The following is a 19,400-nucleotide window of genomic DNA, read 5'->3' as shown; positions in this document are numbered from 1 at the left end:
ACCTGTCTGACCCTAAAGATTTAGTAACAAAAGTTCTGGGACTCTGAGCTCGGATGTTTTGGGAAAAGCCCACCCGAGCCCGGTGCTGCTGCAGCTCCATTGCCACCTGGTGGCAAAAACCGCCAGGAATTGAGGAAAAACGCCTTGAATTGCCACCATACTTCACATTTCAGAATGAACAACTATTTTTGTCTCAATGAAAAATCGAATATTAAAATAAATCTGGAGTTTCGTGAAGAGGAGACTGAGATCAGACTGAAGGTGCAGCCATAAACCAGGAACATATTCCAGTTTAATTTCCCCAGGTGGATTTAGGTTTGGGGGCACCAAAGTTCTTGCTTTTTGGTTATTTCTTGCTGGAAATCTGGAATAATTTTGGACTGTGTAGAATTTTTCACTAGAAAAAGCTCATTTGACTTTTTTTGAAGGAAAATTTCTGTCCAACCTCATTATTCCCTGGCAATCTTCTCTCTTCTGTTAAACATGAAATTTTCAATTAAAAGCCCTTCTTTCCTCTGAAGGTTTTGGGCTTGGTCAGAATTAAGGGGAATTTGAAATGAATTTTGGAGAGTCACTCAGCAGGTCCCAGCCCCTCAAGGATGGACAGAGCAGGACAGCAGCAACCACACAGGAGAGCCCATTTTGGGAAGGCCAAATCCTTGGAATGGCACCTGGGAATAAGACACTCCAGCAGCTCAAGGACCATGGGTTAATTACCATGAATTTAATGTTCTGTAAATCATTTAACAGTTGCAAACCCATTACAACCAGCCCCCCAAGCCTTCATTCCCATAATAGTAATAAATGGCTCGCTGTGATCTGAACTATAAACAGATTTCATGAATTCTGCCAGAAATTGAATATTGAATTATTTCTTTATGCCCACATGTCTTTCCTGGTTTGCTTAATTCTGCCAAATATTTAGCTCAGCCTTCTCTTCTCTCAGCAACCCACACTCTCCTGGCTACATCATCCCATTTTTGGACCATTATTTAAAATTTCAGGCTTTTTACAGAGCCTGGCCAAGGAATCCAAACTGATGAGGGAGGAATGAAACAGCTGAGGGTGCTCAGCTCCTGTGTGGGGATGAGGTCGTGGACTCCTCACCAAACACCTGCACAGCCAAGCAGCAGAGTTTTAAGCCACTAATGCTGGCACAGGCTCCCTGGTTTAGCCCTTTTTGGGAAAAATCCCACTGGAATGAGTATTTTACCTAATCTGGGCCATGGGAAGAGGATGGACACATTTCTGCATGTTCTACAACCACACTTCAGAAATAGATGATTTTCTGAGTTTCTGTTCTTTAAAATTTTAATTAATCTATTTTTTTTTCATACAAAACCCCAGAGTGTGTGGCTGAAAATGCCATTTCTTGCTGCCATGGGGGCTGTGAGCTGCTGTGATCTGTGTCCTCTGCAAGAACCAGGACTCACAATTTTCAGAGCAAGTGCTGCTGATGGCCTGAAGACAGGTAGAAAATATTGACAAGATGTCAGCAATTAGCAGTAAAACCCTTTTAATTTGTGCAAACATCCCCAGATAAAAGACTCCTTCCACCTCTGCAGTTGGTTTTCAATTGGTTTTGCCCTCTTGAATTCAGCTGAAGGAGCTGAGATAAGAGCTGCCCCATTCAGTGCCCTGTCCTGGGGAAGCAGGAGCAGCTGGGGCTCCCTGCTGTGCTCCCAGCCCGGGGACAGGTTTGGGGACAGGTTTGGGGACAGGTTTGGGGACAGGTTTGGGGACAGGTTTGGGGACAGGGATGGGGACAGGGACGGGTGGCAGCACAGCTGCTCGCTGCTCCCACGCCAGAGCCGTGTGTTGATTCACTCTGTAATTGATTTGGGCAACTCGAGGCAATCGGTTTCCAAGATACCACATCCTTCAGATATTTAAAACCCCTCTCGCTGGCAGTGCATTATATTTAAATGTCGATGGATGATCTGGGTGTGTATTTATAGCTCAGATGGGCTCTGGGAATGGGCTGTGCGTGGCTGGGCAGGGAGTGTGTGTGCCTGGAATTCCGTGGGGGCTGGGGCAGTGGGGGCCCCTCTGAGTCACCCCAAAATCAACATCCCACCATGGCTCAGAGCTTCTGTTGGCTCCACCACACTGGGGTTCAGTGCAGCTCCCATTAACAGCCAGGCCATGAGCAGTAATTAGAGACTGATTGCAGATTTCCCACCTGGGGCAGTGACCGGTCCAGCCAGGTGAGGGACATTTTATTTGCTGCTCCTGTAGTGACAGGGACATCTCTCCATCACCTCCCACCTCCACACCACTGCCATGGCTCACACAGGGATCACCCCCTTCCAGCAGAGAATGTTTGCTTCCTGGAAAAGGAAATTTCCAACGAAGAGAGAGGAAAGAAGAGATTGTTGTCATCTCACTCTGAATTTCCAACAACAACAACAAAAGTGGAAATATTGGCTAAATCAGTTGGGTATTATGAGACCTGGAGCTGCTCACACATCTTGTGAGCTCAAGGGTTTCAATGTGGAAAGAAAACTTGTGTATATAGAAAATGGGACAGCTCAGCAGGCAGGAGAGGCAGAGATAACCTGGGAGGTGGGTGGGGACAGGGACACACAGGTCACCCCATCTCAGAGTGGCTCTGCAGAGCAGGAATGACAGGAGCTGTAAATACACCAAGAATGGAGATAAAGGATTGGATTTGTGGCCTCCTGCCTTTGCCACCATCATGATTTGAGCTTAAAGGGGGGATCCAAGATCCAGGATCACACATCAGCCAAAGGCTGGACTCAGTGACCTCAGAGCTCTTTTCCAACCCAGAGGATTCTGTGAAATCTTCCTTTCATCCGTCCCTTGGGTGTGTGTATCCTCAGGAGGCCACAGCAGGAAGGGAACAGGACTGATCCAGCTTGGAAGGGTTAACAAAGGTTAAACTGAGACACCAAGTGTCCATGCACGGTGGGGAAATGGAAGCTGGTAAAACAAGAAGAGCTGGGAACGCTCAGAGTGCCACAGCCATGGACATGGAGGTCCTGGGAGAGGGAGAGCAGCAGGGAATGGGAGCAGAGCTCAGCAAAGCCTGGGGTGGGAGGGCGGACCCTGGAGGAGCTCCAGGAGCTCGGAGCAGTCACCTGGAAAGAACAGTGTCACTTGGAAAGAACAGTGTCACTTGGAAAGAACAGTGTCACCTGGTGTCACCTGGACAGGATGGTGTCACCTGAACAGGACGGTGTCACCTGAAAACGATGGTGTCACCTGAAGAGGATGGTGTCACCTGAACAGGACAGTGTCCCCCAGTGTCACTCAGTGTCCCCGGTGTCCCCTGGTGTCCCCCAGTGTCCCCGGTGTCACCCAGTGTCCCCAGTGTCCCCGGTGTCCCCCAGTGTCATCCAGTGTCCCTGGTGTCCCCGGTGTGCCCCATGTCACCCAGTGCCCCCCGGTGTCCCCCAGTATCTCCCAGTGTCCCCAGTGTCTCCCAGTGTCTCCCAGTGTCTCCCAGTGTCCCCCAGTGTCACTCAGTGTCCCCAGTGTCCCTAGTATCCCCCAGTGTCCCCGGTGTCCCCCAGTGTCCCCCAGTGTCCCCGGTGTCCCCCAGTATCCCCCAGTGCCCCCCAGTGTCCCCAGTATCCCCCAGTATCCCCCGCTGTCCCCAGTGTCCCCCAGTGTCCCCACAGTGTCCCCCAGTGTCCCCAGTATCCCCCAGTATCCCCCAGTATCCCCCAGTGTCCCCGCTGTCCCCGCTGTCCCCGGTGCCCCCAGTGTCCCCAGTATCCCCCAGTGTCCCCAGTGTCCCCGAGTATCCCCCAGTGTCCCCAGTGTCCCCCAGTGTCCCCGGTGTCCCCCAGTATCCCCCAGTGTCCCCAGTGTCCCCGGTGTCCCCACTGTCCCGCTGTCCCCGCTGTCCCCGATGTCCCCGCTGTCCCCGCTGTCCCCAGTGTCCCCAGTGTCCCCAGTGTCCCCAGTCCCCCCAATGTCCCCGCTGTCCCGGTGTCCCCGCTGTCCCCGCTGTCCCCAGTATCCCCCAGTATCCCCCAGTGTCCCCGCTGTCCCCGCTGTCCCCGCTGTCCCCGCTGTCCCCGCTGTCCCCCAGTGTCCCCAGTATCCCCCAGTGTCCCCCAGTGTCCCCAGTATCCCCCAGTGTCCCCAGTGTCCCCGCTGTCCCCGCTGTCCCCGCTGTCCCCGCTGTCCCCGGTGTCTCCCAGTGTCCCCAGTGTCCCCAGTGTCCCCGCTGTCCCCGCTGTCCCCGGTGTCTCCCAGTGTCCCCAGTGTCCCCAGTATCCCCGCTGTCCCGGTGTCCCCGCTGTCCCCGCTGTCCCCGCTGTCCCCAGTGTCCCCGCTGTCCCCGCGGTCCCCTGTATCCCCGCTGTCCCGCGGTCCCGCTGTCCCCGCTGTCCCCAGTATCCCCCAGTATCCCCCAGTATCCCCCAGTGTCCCCGCTGTCCCCGCTGTCCCCAGGCTGCCCCAGTGTCCCCGCTGTCCCTTGGCTGTCCCCGCTGTCCCCGCTGTCCCGCTGTCCCCAGTATCCCCCAGTATCCCCCAGTGTCCCCGCTGTCCCCGCTGTCCCGCTGTCCCGCTGTCCCCGGTGCCGCGGCTCGGCGGGAGCCGCTCCGGGAAGCGGCGCGGGGCGGGATGTGAGCGCTGACAGCGCTGCCGTGGGAGTAGCTGTGGGCTGGGATGACGGGTGATTTTTGGCTCGATAAGGAAAAAATAAAACCCAGCCTTTTTTTTTTTGTTTGCTTCACTATGAGCTTCATACCGTGGACTTTTCACTGGAATGTTTTAGGGCTGGAATACAGGCAAGGAAAGGAAAATCCGTGCACAAAGTAATGGTTTGTTTAAAAGAAGTGTAGTAATAAGCAAAAATTAAAATACAGTCCATTAGAAAATCCCCTGCTTAAGAGGTTTTAAAAGCTGTTTTTACCCTTATCTACTAAAAATGTTGTGTTATTTATATTTTTTCATATCCTAAAGGTTTTACAATGGCAAGTATTTTTGCTGGAAGCATTTCTTAGTTCAATGTATGAGAGCTTCAACGGATCCCACTCATGCTCTGGATAAACTGAGTCATTCCAGTTTTCTCATGCCAAGATCTGACCTTTGATAGCTTTAATTTACTCTTTTTGGGTGACTCCTTGAATTGTTTCGTCATTTACAACAAACCATCGAGGGTTATAAATGTGTTTAGGGCTGGTCAGGCTGGTCACTGAGGGGTTAAGGACACCTGTAAAGGAGCTCCCCCTGTTCTGCAGCTGCACGGAGCAGAATGAAACCTGTCACTGTGACAGGCCAACAGCTCTGGGAAAGCACTGCCAGAGTCTCCAAGCGAATTTGGAGGGAGCCAGAACCGCGGGGTTGGAGTTAAACAAACAAGGAGACAAACAGGGAATGACAATTCTGGGCTCCCCTGAGCCCCCCGCAGCTCTCGGCGGGTTCAGCAGATCCATCAGAGAGACACGAGGGGAGTCAGAGGGAAATGCTGAGCAATCAGAGTGGCGTTTTATGGAGGAAAATCCTTTGTGGAGAAAATATTTATGGCAAATGTTCTGTACAGAAAACTGATACCATGTGTTTATCCCATTAAAATCGTATCTAAGGGGTCTTGGGGTCTCCTGCCTGTTCTGTGCTCAGGTAATTATCTCCCTCACTCAAAAAATGCCATTAATTGAGTCCATTGGGTGCAAAAAATGCTATTAATTGAATCCATTTGGTCCACTGTGTCCAAAAAATGCCAATAATAGACATAAAATGGGTTCATAGTTTTATTTGTAGCGTTAATACATATGGAATCATCTCTGAGTGAAAACATCTTCCACCTAGAGTGCCAAATAGCCAATATTAATAGCTAGGTGCAACATAAAATACTTTATAAGTGTCTTATTAAAATGCATGAAGCAAATGAGGACTTTGTCATAACGGAAGAAATACATTACTTCTGTTGCTGCAAGCTTAATGATTGCTCTTAATCACCCATTGTTTGGTGATTGAAAATTTGGAAAGGTGTTTTAATTTAAATTTTTCAGCGTTCTCAGAGTTCATGTGCTTCTGAAAGGCATTGCTGGGAGGCAGTTGTGGCACTCACAAAGGCACAGTTTCACAGCAAATCCAAGCTGCTGCTCGCCCAGCCAAACGCTGCCTCAAGAGCTCAGGGACAATTTTAGATATCATTTAACAAGGCTGACTTCTTCTCCGAGTTAATTTGAACTCCAGCCCTTGATCATCTGCCTCTGTTTATGCGCAGTTATCCACCCTTGAAAATTTTTCAAATTAATATTTCGCTGTGAATATTGGAAGTATTTTAATTCTGACTATCTCTTTCAATGGCTCCTGTAATTACAAGGTATGTCATTCATTTGAGATTTAAATCTGCTCCCTTCCCACACAAACCCAGCATTATTTCTTTTTTCCTCAAGATTACTGTTAGCAGATTTTAAAAGTGAGGCTTGTTAATTTTTTGTATTAAAAAAGAAAATCCTCCTCTTTGGAAGAGTCCTGCCCTGCTGCTTTTTGCTGGCCTTCCAGAGGTGGTACCAGAGGCATCAGTACCACACTGTGTTTGTTGCAGGAAGAAAAATCAAAGATTCTCCTTTTATGAGATAAATATTGGTGCTCAGAATTACATTCTTTAAACTTGCTTCAAAACACCAAAACTGGTGAAATGCAAACTGAAGCTAGGCTGGAGCTGAGGTTTTGTAGCTTTGCTAGGGAGGTTGAGGCACCCCAGCAGAATTATTCTTGTGTTCAGAGGTGGTTTATTGCTGCTGGGCTGGGCTGTGGTTAGAGCCATTCTAGAAGTCTGACCTCATCCTGTGAGATGTTTCCTCCGTGGAGCGCTCCTGTTTCTCACTGAAGCCAATTCACAACATTTACTAAAAATCCCTCCCATTAAGGGTGGTGAGAACCTGCCTCTCACGTGGCCTGGACTGGATTTTTTCCTTATCACTGAAAGTCTGCTCGTCTGTCAATTTTTTAGCACTTTCGGCTGTTCTGCCACAGCTCCATCGATGCCTGTGACAGCTCCTCAGTGAGAGGACAAGGAGCTCCTTCAGTGTCAAAGTCAACTTGTTGAAGATTCTTCATAATTGCTTGTCCCTGTAGATTTACAGCAAAGGAGGGAACACAACAAAGAACTGGGAATGGTGGTGAGCCCTGTCCCTCCTTACTCAGCACCCCGTGGCTGCTGGTGGTTATTAAGAACAAGGTAATGACTTGCAAAGTGTTTTGTGGCATTTCTCTGTAGGAAAGACACTGATTAAAGATCCATTGGCTGGCAATTGCTGCTTCAGGTTTGTCCTGGAAAAGCACAATGTGACTGTGACAGCGATGACTTTGCTGCTGTGCTGTTGGATCGTGCTGGAGGATGGGCAGTGAACTCTGTAGGGAAACGCAGGGTCCCGAATCCCTGAGGCTGGGAAAGACCTCTGGGATCATCGAGTCCAGCCTGGGACCGATCCCCATCCTGTCCCCAGCCCGGAGCACTGAGTGCCACCTCCAATCCTTCTTGGGACGCCCCCAGGGATGGAGAGTCCAAACCTCCCTGGGCAGTTCCAGTGCCTGACACCCTTTCCATGGGGAAATTCCTGCTGCTGTCCAACCTGAGCCCATCCTGGCCCAGCCTGAGGCCGTTCCCTCTCCTTCTGTCACTGTTCCTGGCTGTCCCCTCCTGTCAGGGAGTTCCCCTGATCCCCCTTTTCTCCAGGCTGAGCCCCTTTCCCAGCTCCCTCAGCCTCTCTGGTGCTCCAGCTCCTTTCCCTTCCCTGGACTCATTCCAGCCCCTCAGTGTCTTTCTGGCAGTGCAATCAGGAGCAGGTTGGAGTTTTGGCATATTGGCATTCTGTATTTTACACACCTGTGTAAGCCCAGCTGAGGGAAACATGAGTTAGAGGCAACTTGCATCGTTCCTTTTCAACAGCTCTGTTGGGGCTCGAGAGGCTTCTCAGCCTAGTAAAGAGTTTCAAGTAAGTTCTAGTCACTTCCCTGCTCATCTCCAGATAATACTGTTATTTGTCTAATTGTTTCTATTCTTGTGTGTTTGCTATGTAAAAATGCAGTAAAGCCATTATGCAGGAAAAGAAAAGTGGTTGGGATGATTATTCTGTTATCAGTCATGACTAAGATGAAGAGAGATATACTAGCAAGACATTGTTCCTAAAATAGTTATCTTGCAAACAAGAAATGTCAGTCAAATGAGGATTAAATTAAATTCCTGATAGCAATTACTTACAGAATTATCGTGCTCCCATTGAAATTATTATGAATATTGTCACCAGAGTTAATGGGAAAAGAAGTTGGGCTTGAGAGACTGATTCTGAAATGTATTCCAGAATTGTGTCCTGCTGAACCCAAAGTCACAGGGCTACAAAGAGCATCCTTGGCTGGAGAGTGGCTCCAGGCTCAGGGCAGTGGGAAAAGGTCAAACTCAGAGCTGGGCACTTGCAGGAAGTATTGAATGGCCACAAATGAGTGACCTCAGTGGGAGCAGAACTGATGAAGTGCAGAAATGTGATGTGTGTTCCAAATAAAGAACTGATGAGTCAAGTTGTGCCCCAATTGGAACAGGAGCAAAGTCAAGACGGCTGGAAAATAACCTTGACTGTGGTGGAGAAGCAGCAGCAGGGGAGCTGTGGTGACCCCCAGAGCAGCAGGGGGCTGGGGGGGTGTGGGTCTGTCCCTCCAGCAGTGGGGACCCTGTCAGCACTGACTGCTGCAGCAGTTATCTGAAGACCCAAAGTGACACCCCTGAAGTGGCATTCACGACCTCCTCTCTGCTCCTCATGCAGCTATTACTCATCCAGTCAAGTCCTTTTGTTACACAATAAAGAGAAAACAACTTCTAAATATGTAGTTTTAAATCAGTATCTTTATACTGCAAGACACAAACAGCTACTGCTGAATTATTTCTGACAGATACTAAGTTCCTATTTCATCTTTCAGGTTGAGGCATTTTTCTAAGCATGGCTCAGTAGGAAGTTAATTATAATCTTCCAAAATGGGAAGAATTTTCACCTGGGATGATTAGGATACTGGTTTGAGGCATGGTATGTGGGCTCCTAGCTAAAGTTAGGAACTGGCAACATCTTTGGCTCTCTCTCACTGCAGAAGTAACACCTTCTGCTGTCACAAGAACTACCCTGAAGATGGAGATCACGATGATTTTGGATGCAATCAATCCCTTAAGTATTCATCATTGTTGATACATTTGCATATTGGAACATCATGGTGGTTTATTCTGTGCTCTGAGGCAAAATTTGCTCTAAATTCCAGTTGGATTTTTTTAGGCTTGGTTTCAGCTTCAAGGATAAATCAGGTTTGAAGAGCTATAATGAAGCAAGTTCTGGAGCAAGACAAAAGTATGTGAGATTCAGGTTTCTTTAAAAAAAGGATCAATTGCTTGTGGTAGATTTGCCATCTGTTGGTGTGTGCACACTGCTGCAGTGACTTATTTCAGTATTTAATTACGTTTTCTGACTGCACTTGGCTCAGCTAACCTTGGGAGTTTCTATCAGAAATACAGTTGGTCATGTTTTTGTCAGTAGCTTTTGGAAAAAGATGAATTACCAAAGAAATTCTTGTTGATGAGTCCTTAGGAGGAGCTTGGACAAAGCTGGGCCTTGAGGTTTTCACTGAGTCATTACATGGAGGGTGCAGGATTCCTGTGGTCTGTGCTGGGCTTTCCTAAGCTCAGGCTCCAGAAGTGCCCACAGAGCCTGAGTGTCCATCCCTGCAGTGTCACCCATGGGTGTAAAGCCAGCCCCTCCTCACTCCATCCCTGCTCTGCCCTCGTGGTGGGTCTGTGACGTGCTCTGAGCCCCTTGTCTTGTCCCACAGCACTTGGGGAGCTGGTGACTGCTCATTACTTTCCTTCTCTTTGTAATTTGTGCACATTATTGACAACTATTTTAGGTTTATTCCAAATCAACAGTGAAAATGTGTGCAGAGAAACAGAAATTTCCCCTCTCTTCAGCTCTGAGTGAGTGACCAGCCCAGGAGTCCCCAGCCTGGGGAATGGAGCAGTGCCCTGTGGGGTGGTGGAGGTGGGATTTACATCTGTGTGAAATCCCAAAAAATATGCAGAGGGGGGGTCAATCCCTCTCCCTTGCAATATAAAGCCAGGGAACACCTGATCCAACTCAGCAGCAGGCTCAGAGTGAGGTACTTTGGTGATAAGGGTGGAATTTACAATCACTGTAAATGTAGATATTCCAGAAAACTTGGGCAGACTGATGGAAGAAATATCCCACAAGACTGTTCTGTGCAGGATCTCACCCTTGGTTTATGAAACCTGAATTGCTTGAGCCTGAACACAAATCTGGAGCTCTATTTTTAGATATTGCTTACCCTGTTTGTGGGTTCTGTCTGGCATCTGCTTTCCTGCCCAGTGTGGAGACAGGATACTGCATCTTTAATTTGTATTTTTCTTTGAGGGTGGAGAAGAACTGAGATGTGTCAGTTGGCTGGTTTGCAGCATTCACTCAGTTTTGGGGGAAAAATATAAAATATAGAACATGTGATTTCAAAATGCATTTCAAAATGAAGGAAAACTTAAAGGTTTTAAGTGAAAACAAGTACACACAAGCATAAAAAAATCTCATAGGATCTTCATTCACTGTGCCTATCTACAGTTTTCATCCCCTACTGTCAAAGCTCTGTGATCAGCAGAGATAAAATCATTGTATTTTCCATATGGCTGAGATATTTCTTGAGCTCATTTTGGACAAATGTGGTAAAATTTGCTGCTAAGTCTGTCCTGTGGTTCCAAAATATCCCCCAAAATATGTTTGTTTTGACGGTGAGAATGAAATAGTAGAACTTCCTTAAGGTGTTGATCTGGGAGCATCATCTCCCAATTGGCTTCCTTTTTTTATCCCTAACTGAGCTTTTAAAACCTTACTATGGAAGCACAAAGATGAGATGGGGAAATAGAATGAAGCTGAGGCAGGGATTCACCACGGGCCTCTTCCTTTGCACTTTGTACTCTGACATAACCACAAGAGTGGAAGAGAGGTTCTGCTTGTTCCCTCCTGTGAGTGACTCCTCTTGTCTTCACAGAGTGGGGCAAAGCACACAATGAACTGTTTAACGAGTTCACACTGTTTGTGTTTGATACCACATCTCTGTGAACACACATAAATGAGCTTGGCTTAGGTGCATATTTTAAATGTCAGAACATACAGGGTGGGTTATGGACTGTCACACTTTTGTTTCATATTCACACTAACATAGCATTGACCAAAGATTTTGTCATGATGCTGTTCCATAACTTAATCTGTATACAGATGTCTGGTATTGGAATACTAGGGTTTAAAATTTTGCTGTATTTCCCTCCCTAGGACCTAAGCAATTTCCTGTGTATGCAGAGGATTTCCACATTTTAATGGGCATGGCTGTCCCACCGAGCCCATGGAGCTCCCCAGACTCTGTGTGAAGCAGTCCCTCCTCTGGAGCAGCTCTGGCAGGGACTCAAGGATCCAAGGACACATTTCTGTTGCACCAGGACAGTTGTTTTTCCTCCTGTAGGAGGGCGAGTGGCACGAACAGGACGTGCTTTGTCCCCACGAGCATTCATCCACACAACAGGGAAGGGCTGTGCTGCTCTGACTCTGCCAATGTGCTGAAATCATATTGTACAACAGATTAAGGGTGAAATGATGATGAACTTGAATAAACTCGCCCTGAGGAATTAACTTTATCCCCCAAACCAGATTCACAATCAATCCTAGAGTTCAGTTGCCTTGAACTGAATCCCCAAAGCCAAATTTGTACCTGTTCCCTTCCAGGGGTGTTACCAGAGTGGCAAAAACAGAATGAAGCAAGCAAGGGCAGCTTCCTCAAACTTTGCTTTTTGCAGTTTCTTTCCTGAGCTCTTGCTAAGTGAGGCACCATCCAGATATTCCACTATTCCCACTGCTTGGCTTCCCAGGAGAAGCTCTGCTGTCCTTGCCATGGTTCAGGTTCAGTGTCACCAAGCTGGGGAAGGAGGGGAACAAAAGACTCTGGCCTGATGATAATATTCTTATTTTTCCTTTCCTGGAAAACTTGCTGGGTGAATGAACACAATGTTTGGAGGATTCTTCTGAAATAATCTTGTTTAGGGCAACTACAGATAATTAGAAAACTGGAGAGAGAATATGAGTCTGTAATTGGCCTCTCTGAGAAATGTCCTGCTGGGAATGACATGCAGGAAATGTGCAGGGATTTCTAAAATTCATAAATAAGCTGTTGTTCATATGTTCAAGTGTGTGATTGATGATTTTCAGGGAAATTGAATAACTAAAGTAAGTATGGATGCTGTCAGGTGGCTGCAGGTGCATCAAAGGGACAACTGAGTGCTTGGATTTCATGGTTCTGATACTGAACAAGCTGAAGATCCCATTTATTACTATATTATTATTACTTTTATTTTTATTATTTTTATTCATTTCCAATTAGGCTCAGCAAAACACTACTCTCAGCAATTTTACCATGCTGTAGAATTAATTTTGAAGTGAATCTATATTAAGAAACTAATTATTTTGAACCCTTCATCTAATCAAAGTCCCTCAGAAGTTCTCATGCTGCTCCTACAAGGAGCTGCTGAGGGATGGAATGGGCAGAAGCTGCTGAACAGTGGAAGGTGCTGAAATGTCAGAAATACTCAGCTGCAAATTGCACAGCAGGGATGTGATACCCCCAGCTGAAACCTGGGCACCAAATGAGATCTGATACTCCTATAGGCAGATCAGATGCTCTAGAAATAGGGGCATATAATATCCAGGTATATAATATCTAAATATTCATAGGAAATCCAAGACATGAGGCCCTGGTCATCCTAAGTCAATGATTTGCTAATATATTTTTGATGGTTTGTGGAAGAGAATTTGAGGGGGATCTTGCTGATTTTTACCTTTCAGTGTCATATTGTTGCCTTTTTATTGAATACCTTTTGCTTGTTTGGTTGTGAGACCTAGAGAAACATAAATTCTGAATTTCCTTTTTCTTATGTCTACACACATAATAATTTCCCTTTTCTAGCCTTTGACACAAATAACAATCCTAACTCCTTTAATTATTGCTTTCCTCTGAATTTCTCAAATCCCTGGGGATGCAGAACACTCATTTACAGCCTGTTATTATTTGGAGCAATGGGAGAAGTCAGATGAAGGAAAACAGCATCTGCCACAGGAGTTTTAGACAAAAGTTCTTGTTGAACAACAACTTTCAGAAATCATTTCTCACTTGATTTCCTTTATATTTAAATTAAGTGCCTAATGGCACTGATGAAGTATGTACAGATTTAATCTCACAGAAGACTTGGCCACACCAGTGTCACCAGTAGAGGCACTGGGATATGGCTGTGTGCACCAACAGCCTGCAAATTTGTCCCTTCATCTCCTGTCACTTAATTGCTGCAAAATCTTTGTATTCACACACTCCTACCACAACAAAAATAAAGTGACCCAGCCTGAACAATTCTATATTTAAAGCATAAATTCTCTGTCGATGTTAACTACCTGTGACTTTGCTCCTCCGTTTTCTCACCTGATTTTTATTTTCTGAAGGACAAACTTTCCCGGCACACACTCCAAAACATTTGTCTTCCATGGTTGAGTTCCAGACCTTTAAAAATAGGCTTGCAATGGAAATGCTGACGTGCCAGCTGGCGGCTGCTGCAGTGACACATTCACAATAGGCAACTCTTCAGCCACGGGGAACTGGGAATGGGCAGCTTTGGGGGATTGGGAATTGGATTTAATCAAAGACTGGAGCAGCACAGCATCCTACACTTGTCTGTGCAGTGGTTGACTTCTGAGCCAAAAAAAAAAATCAGCATGGAAAGTGTTTCAGCTATGGGGTGCAGCAGCTTGTTCCCTTGTTTGAGCTCATTTCATCAAAATTATTTGGCAATTAAGAACGGTTTGAGTCTTTGCTTTTTCTAAAGGGCAGGGCTTATTGATAAATCATACAGCATATTCAAACACAAACTGTCACTGAGGCACTTTTCTATGCTTTAAAAACATACTTTTGACAGCATCATCTAGTGTCTTCCAGCTCCTAAAATCGAACGGGGAAGGGGGAGTATTTTTGCATTGTTTTTCACGTTTTCTCCTTTCTCTGCCCCCGTTCGGCAGCGCTGCTGCTCCTCTCCCGAGCACATGCCTGCGAACAAAGGCGTCGGGGCCGCTTTGCTGCAGCCGCCCGGCCCCTCCTCGCTCCCCACCGAGCGGGCTGTGCCTCCGCCGCGCCGCCCGCGCTTCCTGTCCCCGCACCTCGCACTTCGAGCAAACAAAACCCAACCAAACTTTCAGTGTTTTTTTTAGTGGGTTTTTTTTTTTTTTCCTTCCCCTCTGTCAGTTCCGTGGGAGGAAGAGCCTCCCCGTGCGGGGCCCTCAGCGCCGATCAGTGACTGCGCGTCCCTCAGGCCTGTCCCGCAACCATCGCTGTCCCTCATCCCCAATCCCTTTATCACCAATCCCTTGATCCCCGTTCCCTCAGACCTGTCCCCTAAGCCTCCTCTCCTCAGCCCCATCCCTCATCCCCAATCCCCCTCATCCTGTGTCCCTCACCCCCAATCCATCCACCGCAATCCCCCTCAGACCTGTCCCTCATCCCAAACCTCTCCATCCCAAATCTCCTCATCCCCAAATCCTGCATCCCCAATCCTCACTTCCAATCCTTCCATTCCAATCCCCCTCAGACCTGTCCCTCCATCCCCAATCCCTCATTCCCAATCCCCTCATCCCCAGTCCCCCTCAAACCTGTCCCTCACCCCCAATCTCCTCATTCCAAATCCCCTCCATTCCCATCCCAATCCCTCCATCCCCAATGCCCCTCAGACCTGTCTCTCATCCCCAGCCCCTCCATTCCCAACCTCTCCATCCCCAGCCCCTCCATCCCTGATCCCTCCATCCCCAATCCCCTCACCCCCAACCTCTCTATCCCCAGCCCCTCCATCCCCAGCCCCTCCATCCCCAGCCCCTCCATCCCTGATCCCTCCATCCCCAATCCCCTCACCCCGATCCCTCCATCCCCAGCCCCTCCATCTCCAATCCCCCTCAGCGCGTCGCCGCCCGCCCGCCCGCGGCCCCGGTGACGTCACCGCGCGTCATTCCCCCCCCTTCCCCATGCAGGGGATTCTCCGTCCCGCCCTGACGTCACCGCGGTGCGGCGCAAGCCCCGCCCCCGCGGGCCGCCATGTTGGGGGCGTGCGCGGGGCAGCGCAGCGCGGCGCCGCCCCCGCCGGCCGGCAGCGCCCGCAGCCCGCGCTCCGCTCCGCGCCCCGCGCCGCTCCGCACGGCCCCCGCCAGCGGCCGAGCCGCCGCGGCCCCACAGCCGGGACATGGTGCCGTGCGCGCCGCTGGACGACGAGCCGCAGCCCTGCCACAAAATGGAGCTGTACGTGAGCGGCGCCGAGGTCAGTGCGGGGCGGAAGGAGGAGGGGGGGGACGGGGCGGGCCGGCTCCGCGCCCCGCCGGCACCTGCGCCCGGCTCGGCCTCCCGCGGCCCCTCCGCGCCGGCCTCGCCCCGCTGCCCCCTCAGCCTGCCCGCCGCCTCCCCCGGCCTGCGCTCGGCCGCGACCCGCGCCCGCCCTGCCCTGCCCTGCCCTGCCCTGCCCTGCCCTGCCCGGCCGCGGCCCCCGCCCGCCCCGCCGGCCCGCGGGCCCCGCCGCCGCCGCCGCGCAGCCCCGCGGCCGCCCCGGGCCCGGCCGTGACACGTGTGGAGGTAGCGGCACCGGCGCCCGGGGGAGGCCGATGCTTTGTGTCGCCACCCCGCTGCTTCGTGTCACAGGTGTCCGTCCCTTCGTAGCATCCAAGGGGTTGTAAACTCACTTTTATGGCCGTAGCTCCTGTGAAAAGTTACTTTAAGTTCTGCTGGAAATTTGCTCGCGCTAATGTGGCTGTGCGTCCAGGTAGGTTGTCACTACGGAGGTCCCTTTGCCTTTTCCTGGAATAAATATACTTTAGTTATCGTACACACAACGAGCAGAGAGAATCAGGAGCGCCTGGCTGAGGTTTGGATGCTTACACATTGAATAACTAACTCTGCGTTGGTTATCATCAACACAACGAGCAGAGGGAACCAGGAGTGCCTGGCTGAGGTTTGGATGCTTAAACGTGTTAAAGAACGAGGAACGACTTCGAGGTATTGCTTAGTGCTCGAGGTGCTTCATCAGCAAGGAGCAAATGCAATTGAAAAGAAAATAAAAGGTAAAACTGGTTCTGTTGCAATGATTCCCGTGTCTCAGCAGAACGTGGTGCTCGAGTATTAAAACTCTTGCACTTTGAAATCAGAAGTGAAGGGTTGTGTATCAGGTATCGTCAGCTATGACAAATAAAAGATTACACCTAGGTCTGTTAGACACACAAAAGATGTTATCTAAATAAAGCTGCTTAAAACTGGTCAGACTTGCTTTCTCTAGTGCACCAGACTCTTCTTATTGTACATGAAAAGGGTCTGTGGCAAAATCATCTCGAAGCACAAAGTCTGCAAGAGTGAAAAGACGTCCCTTAAAGGGTCTTGTTGAATTTTTTTTTTTCCTGATAAAAATTGAAAGGGAATAAAACCCCAAATTTCTTAGTGCTTTTATTATATGGGGATTTTAGTACTATAATTACTGGATATACATGGCTGCTACACTCTAGCACTTTAAAATGTTCTAGTGATTAATAGTACTTGCTGCAGTCCCTCTACCTTAATATTGAGAAATCCTAATTATGTTAATGAAGCTACAGGATCAGAAATTCAGCAGAAGTATTAAGGCTTATTTGTTCCTACTGTCTGTAAAAGCAGTTTGTTGTAATTGAGGTATGAAACTTAGCGAGGGTCTGAGAACTTTCTTGGTCCTGTTGATCAGTTCTTTAGGAAATATTCAGAAATTATGATACATCAGTGGTAAAATACTCAAGTGTAGAGAGTTACAGCTGAACTGGGATGTACGTCCCTGGGTGTATTTTGGCTGGACAGGCCAGCAAGGGGAGGCAGCAGAGCACAGGACAGGGGTGTCCAGCTGAAAAGGCTCTGTATGTGTGTAACATTAGGAGGCAACTGTTTGCAACAGTCACTCTTTAAGTTGTGTTTTCCTCAGGCCTGAGCTATTTCACAAGGTCTGTGTAAAGCTCCTCCAGTTGTGCTCTGATTAACAGGTGACCTGGTGTCTGTTGTGTCCTTGTTAGGTTTGGCCAGCAGCACTTAAAGCCCTTTTGTGCCAAACCAGTTTCAGGTTGAGTGTGAAGTTCCCAAATTACAGGATCAAATACTTGTGTTGTCATAACCCTTTCTAAAGTGATCTCAGGGGTCTGCTGCACTTCTCACATGCTGGATTTCTGCATCCACATGGCTTGGGGATTCAACAAAGCTGTATTTTATCTCAAAATGAATTTTAGTTTGGACTTTCACTTAAATTTTATAGAATTAAGCCTTGTATTGGCAGTCTGAGAGATCTCTGACCTTAGCCTTGCTGGAACTACAGTCAACAGAGCTACTGTGAAATAGATTTTTATTTTGAAGATTAACTTGTGCCGTCTGATGCTCTTGTCCATCAGCTGTGGCACAGGAGGAAAAATCTGAGGAGTAGTTTTCTCAGAGGACTTTGCTTGTTGACTAAATTTAGGATTATGTTATTAGCAGTAAGTGCATTTCCAGTAGCACTTGTGTTGACTTGGAGTAAAAACACCTGGCAAGGAGCGGAGGTGATCTTGAAAGTAGGAAACAAATTTTCATGCTTCAAGTCACAAGAACAGCATGAACTTTTGGAAGAAATTGTTGAAGGTCAGGATCAAGTTATTTTGCCCCCTCATTTTCTTTTTTTTTTTTAATTTTTTAGTTTTCTTTTCTTTTTTTTTTTTTTTTTGGAAGGGGGGTGTCTTTGAAGTGCTCAGAATTTGGGCTGTGCGCTGTTCATGTGTTTATATTCCTGTGACAGAATCACTCGTGAAGCTGTTTTGTGACTCTGGGAATTCCTTAAGTCTGGGGTAGGAAGGATCAGTGTTGTGCTGTTAAAGCTTCAGATATTCAAGGAACTTCTTTCCCCCTGGATATTGGATTAATAAGTATTTCCATGGTAATAAAAATAGGTATGAGGGTGTTGATCATAATCGACTGTTGTAGATTATTAAAGTGTAATTACAGTATGCAAAGAAACAGGAAAGTAAGCATTAACATTTTACTGACCAAGCTGAATGAAATGCAGAAATAGTTGGAATTGGGCAGAATACAGGAATTTGGGCACTTTCTGCCCCTTGAACTGGGGGGATTGCATTTCCACCGAGCTGTGTAATTGCTGTAAGCACATGCTGTTTGCAAGACATGAATATTGTGAATTGCATAAATGCAGCCTCCTTCTCAAATACTTATTTTTGCAATAAATACTTCAGGAGCCAGTTGCTTAATTTGCCTGATTGTGACAAGCAAGACGAGACTGAAACAAGAAAGTGACAGAAAACCAAAGTATTCTGCTGGAAAACGTGGCTGCAGTGAAAGTTGCTGCTCTCCAAAAGGCGTTTTGGTGAGCTGAGCTCTGCTGCTGCTGTGCATTAGCTGCTGCCTTTGCCAGTTGAAATAAATACATCTTTGATTTTGGCCAGTGTTTTCAGTGCATCCTCTGGAGCACGTTCTGAGCCCGGTCTGTCAAAGGCCACTGAATTTTGTCAGTGTTAGGAGTTGCATAACTCCTTTGTGAGTAATTACTGGCAGTGACGTGGATGACTCAGCTCTACCTAGTTTTGTGCATCTCTCAGAATCTCCACAATCGCCTGGTGTTGTGTTCAGGAGAGAAAGTAAAACGCTGCCCCTCGTTTGAGTGCCCTCAGCCATTGCAACAATGTACAGATTTTGTAAAGATCTTGGAGAATAAGTTGCCTTTAAAAAAAAAAAAAAAAAAAAGTATTCACATTAATGCTCTTAAAGGGAAAACAATGAGTGTCTTTATGCATTGAAAAGTGCTGCAATACAGTAATAATGATGGTGGGTTTGTATCCCACTTCTGAAATTAATTTTGGAAATCTGCTATAGTATTCTGAGTCTCTGACAGGAGCCAGCAGTTTGTTGCAGGTAGCTCACCTTGCTTCCTGCAGGTACCTTTGGAGACACTTCACAATAACCCTAAATCCAAAGAATGGTATGATTTGTTTACTCATCATAGGTAGAATTCTGTTATTTATGTAGTACTTCACTACATTCAGAATAAAATTTGAAATAGTTGCTTTCCTCAAGTTTGAATCTTATCCTTTTCCAGAATTACCTGCCATTAAACATGATTTGGAGACTGGCTGCTTTATGCCCTTTGATTCTGGAGTTAAGATCATGTACACAGCAGGAATGAAAAGATCTCAAGTCCTGTGCTTGGGGTCAGCTTTGTGTCTTGCCAGAGCTGTGACTTATTGGAGGCACATGTAATTCTCCCTTGGTCTGATAATGGGAAGGATCAAAATATTCTTTTAAAATCACTAATTATATGT

The 19,400-nt window shown here is 47.6% G+C and overlaps 1 protein-coding gene across 3 annotated transcripts in view; it reads left to right on the top strand.

Moving 5' to 3' along the window:
- The first annotated feature begins 15,183 nt into the window (after positions 1 to 15,183).
- Positions 15,184 to 19,400, top strand: part of RPS6KA6 (ribosomal protein S6 kinase A6) — a 36,738-nt gene continuing 32,521 nt past the window's right edge. For 2 of the 3 annotated variants that reach the window (XM_056491373.1, XM_056491372.1), the window contains exon 1: positions 15,184 to 15,358. In XM_056491373.1, coding sequence (XP_056347348.1) covers positions 15,284 to 15,358 — 75 coding nt within the window. In that variant the 5' untranslated portion in view covers positions 15,184 to 15,283. Of the gene's footprint in view, positions 15,359 to 15,685; positions 15,854 to 19,400 lie in introns of those variants that run through there. The other variant, XM_056491374.1, reaches the window with a different exon arrangement.

Source organism: Oenanthe melanoleuca, chromosome 4A, assembly GCF_029582105.1.
Source record: "Oenanthe melanoleuca isolate GR-GAL-2019-014 chromosome 4A, OMel1.0, whole genome shotgun sequence".
In the NCBI taxonomy this organism is placed as follows: domain Eukaryota; kingdom Metazoa; phylum Chordata; class Aves; order Passeriformes; family Muscicapidae; genus Oenanthe; species Oenanthe melanoleuca.
The sequence above is the reverse complement of the archived record's forward strand: the minus strand, read 5'-3'. Positions and strand labels throughout refer to the sequence as shown.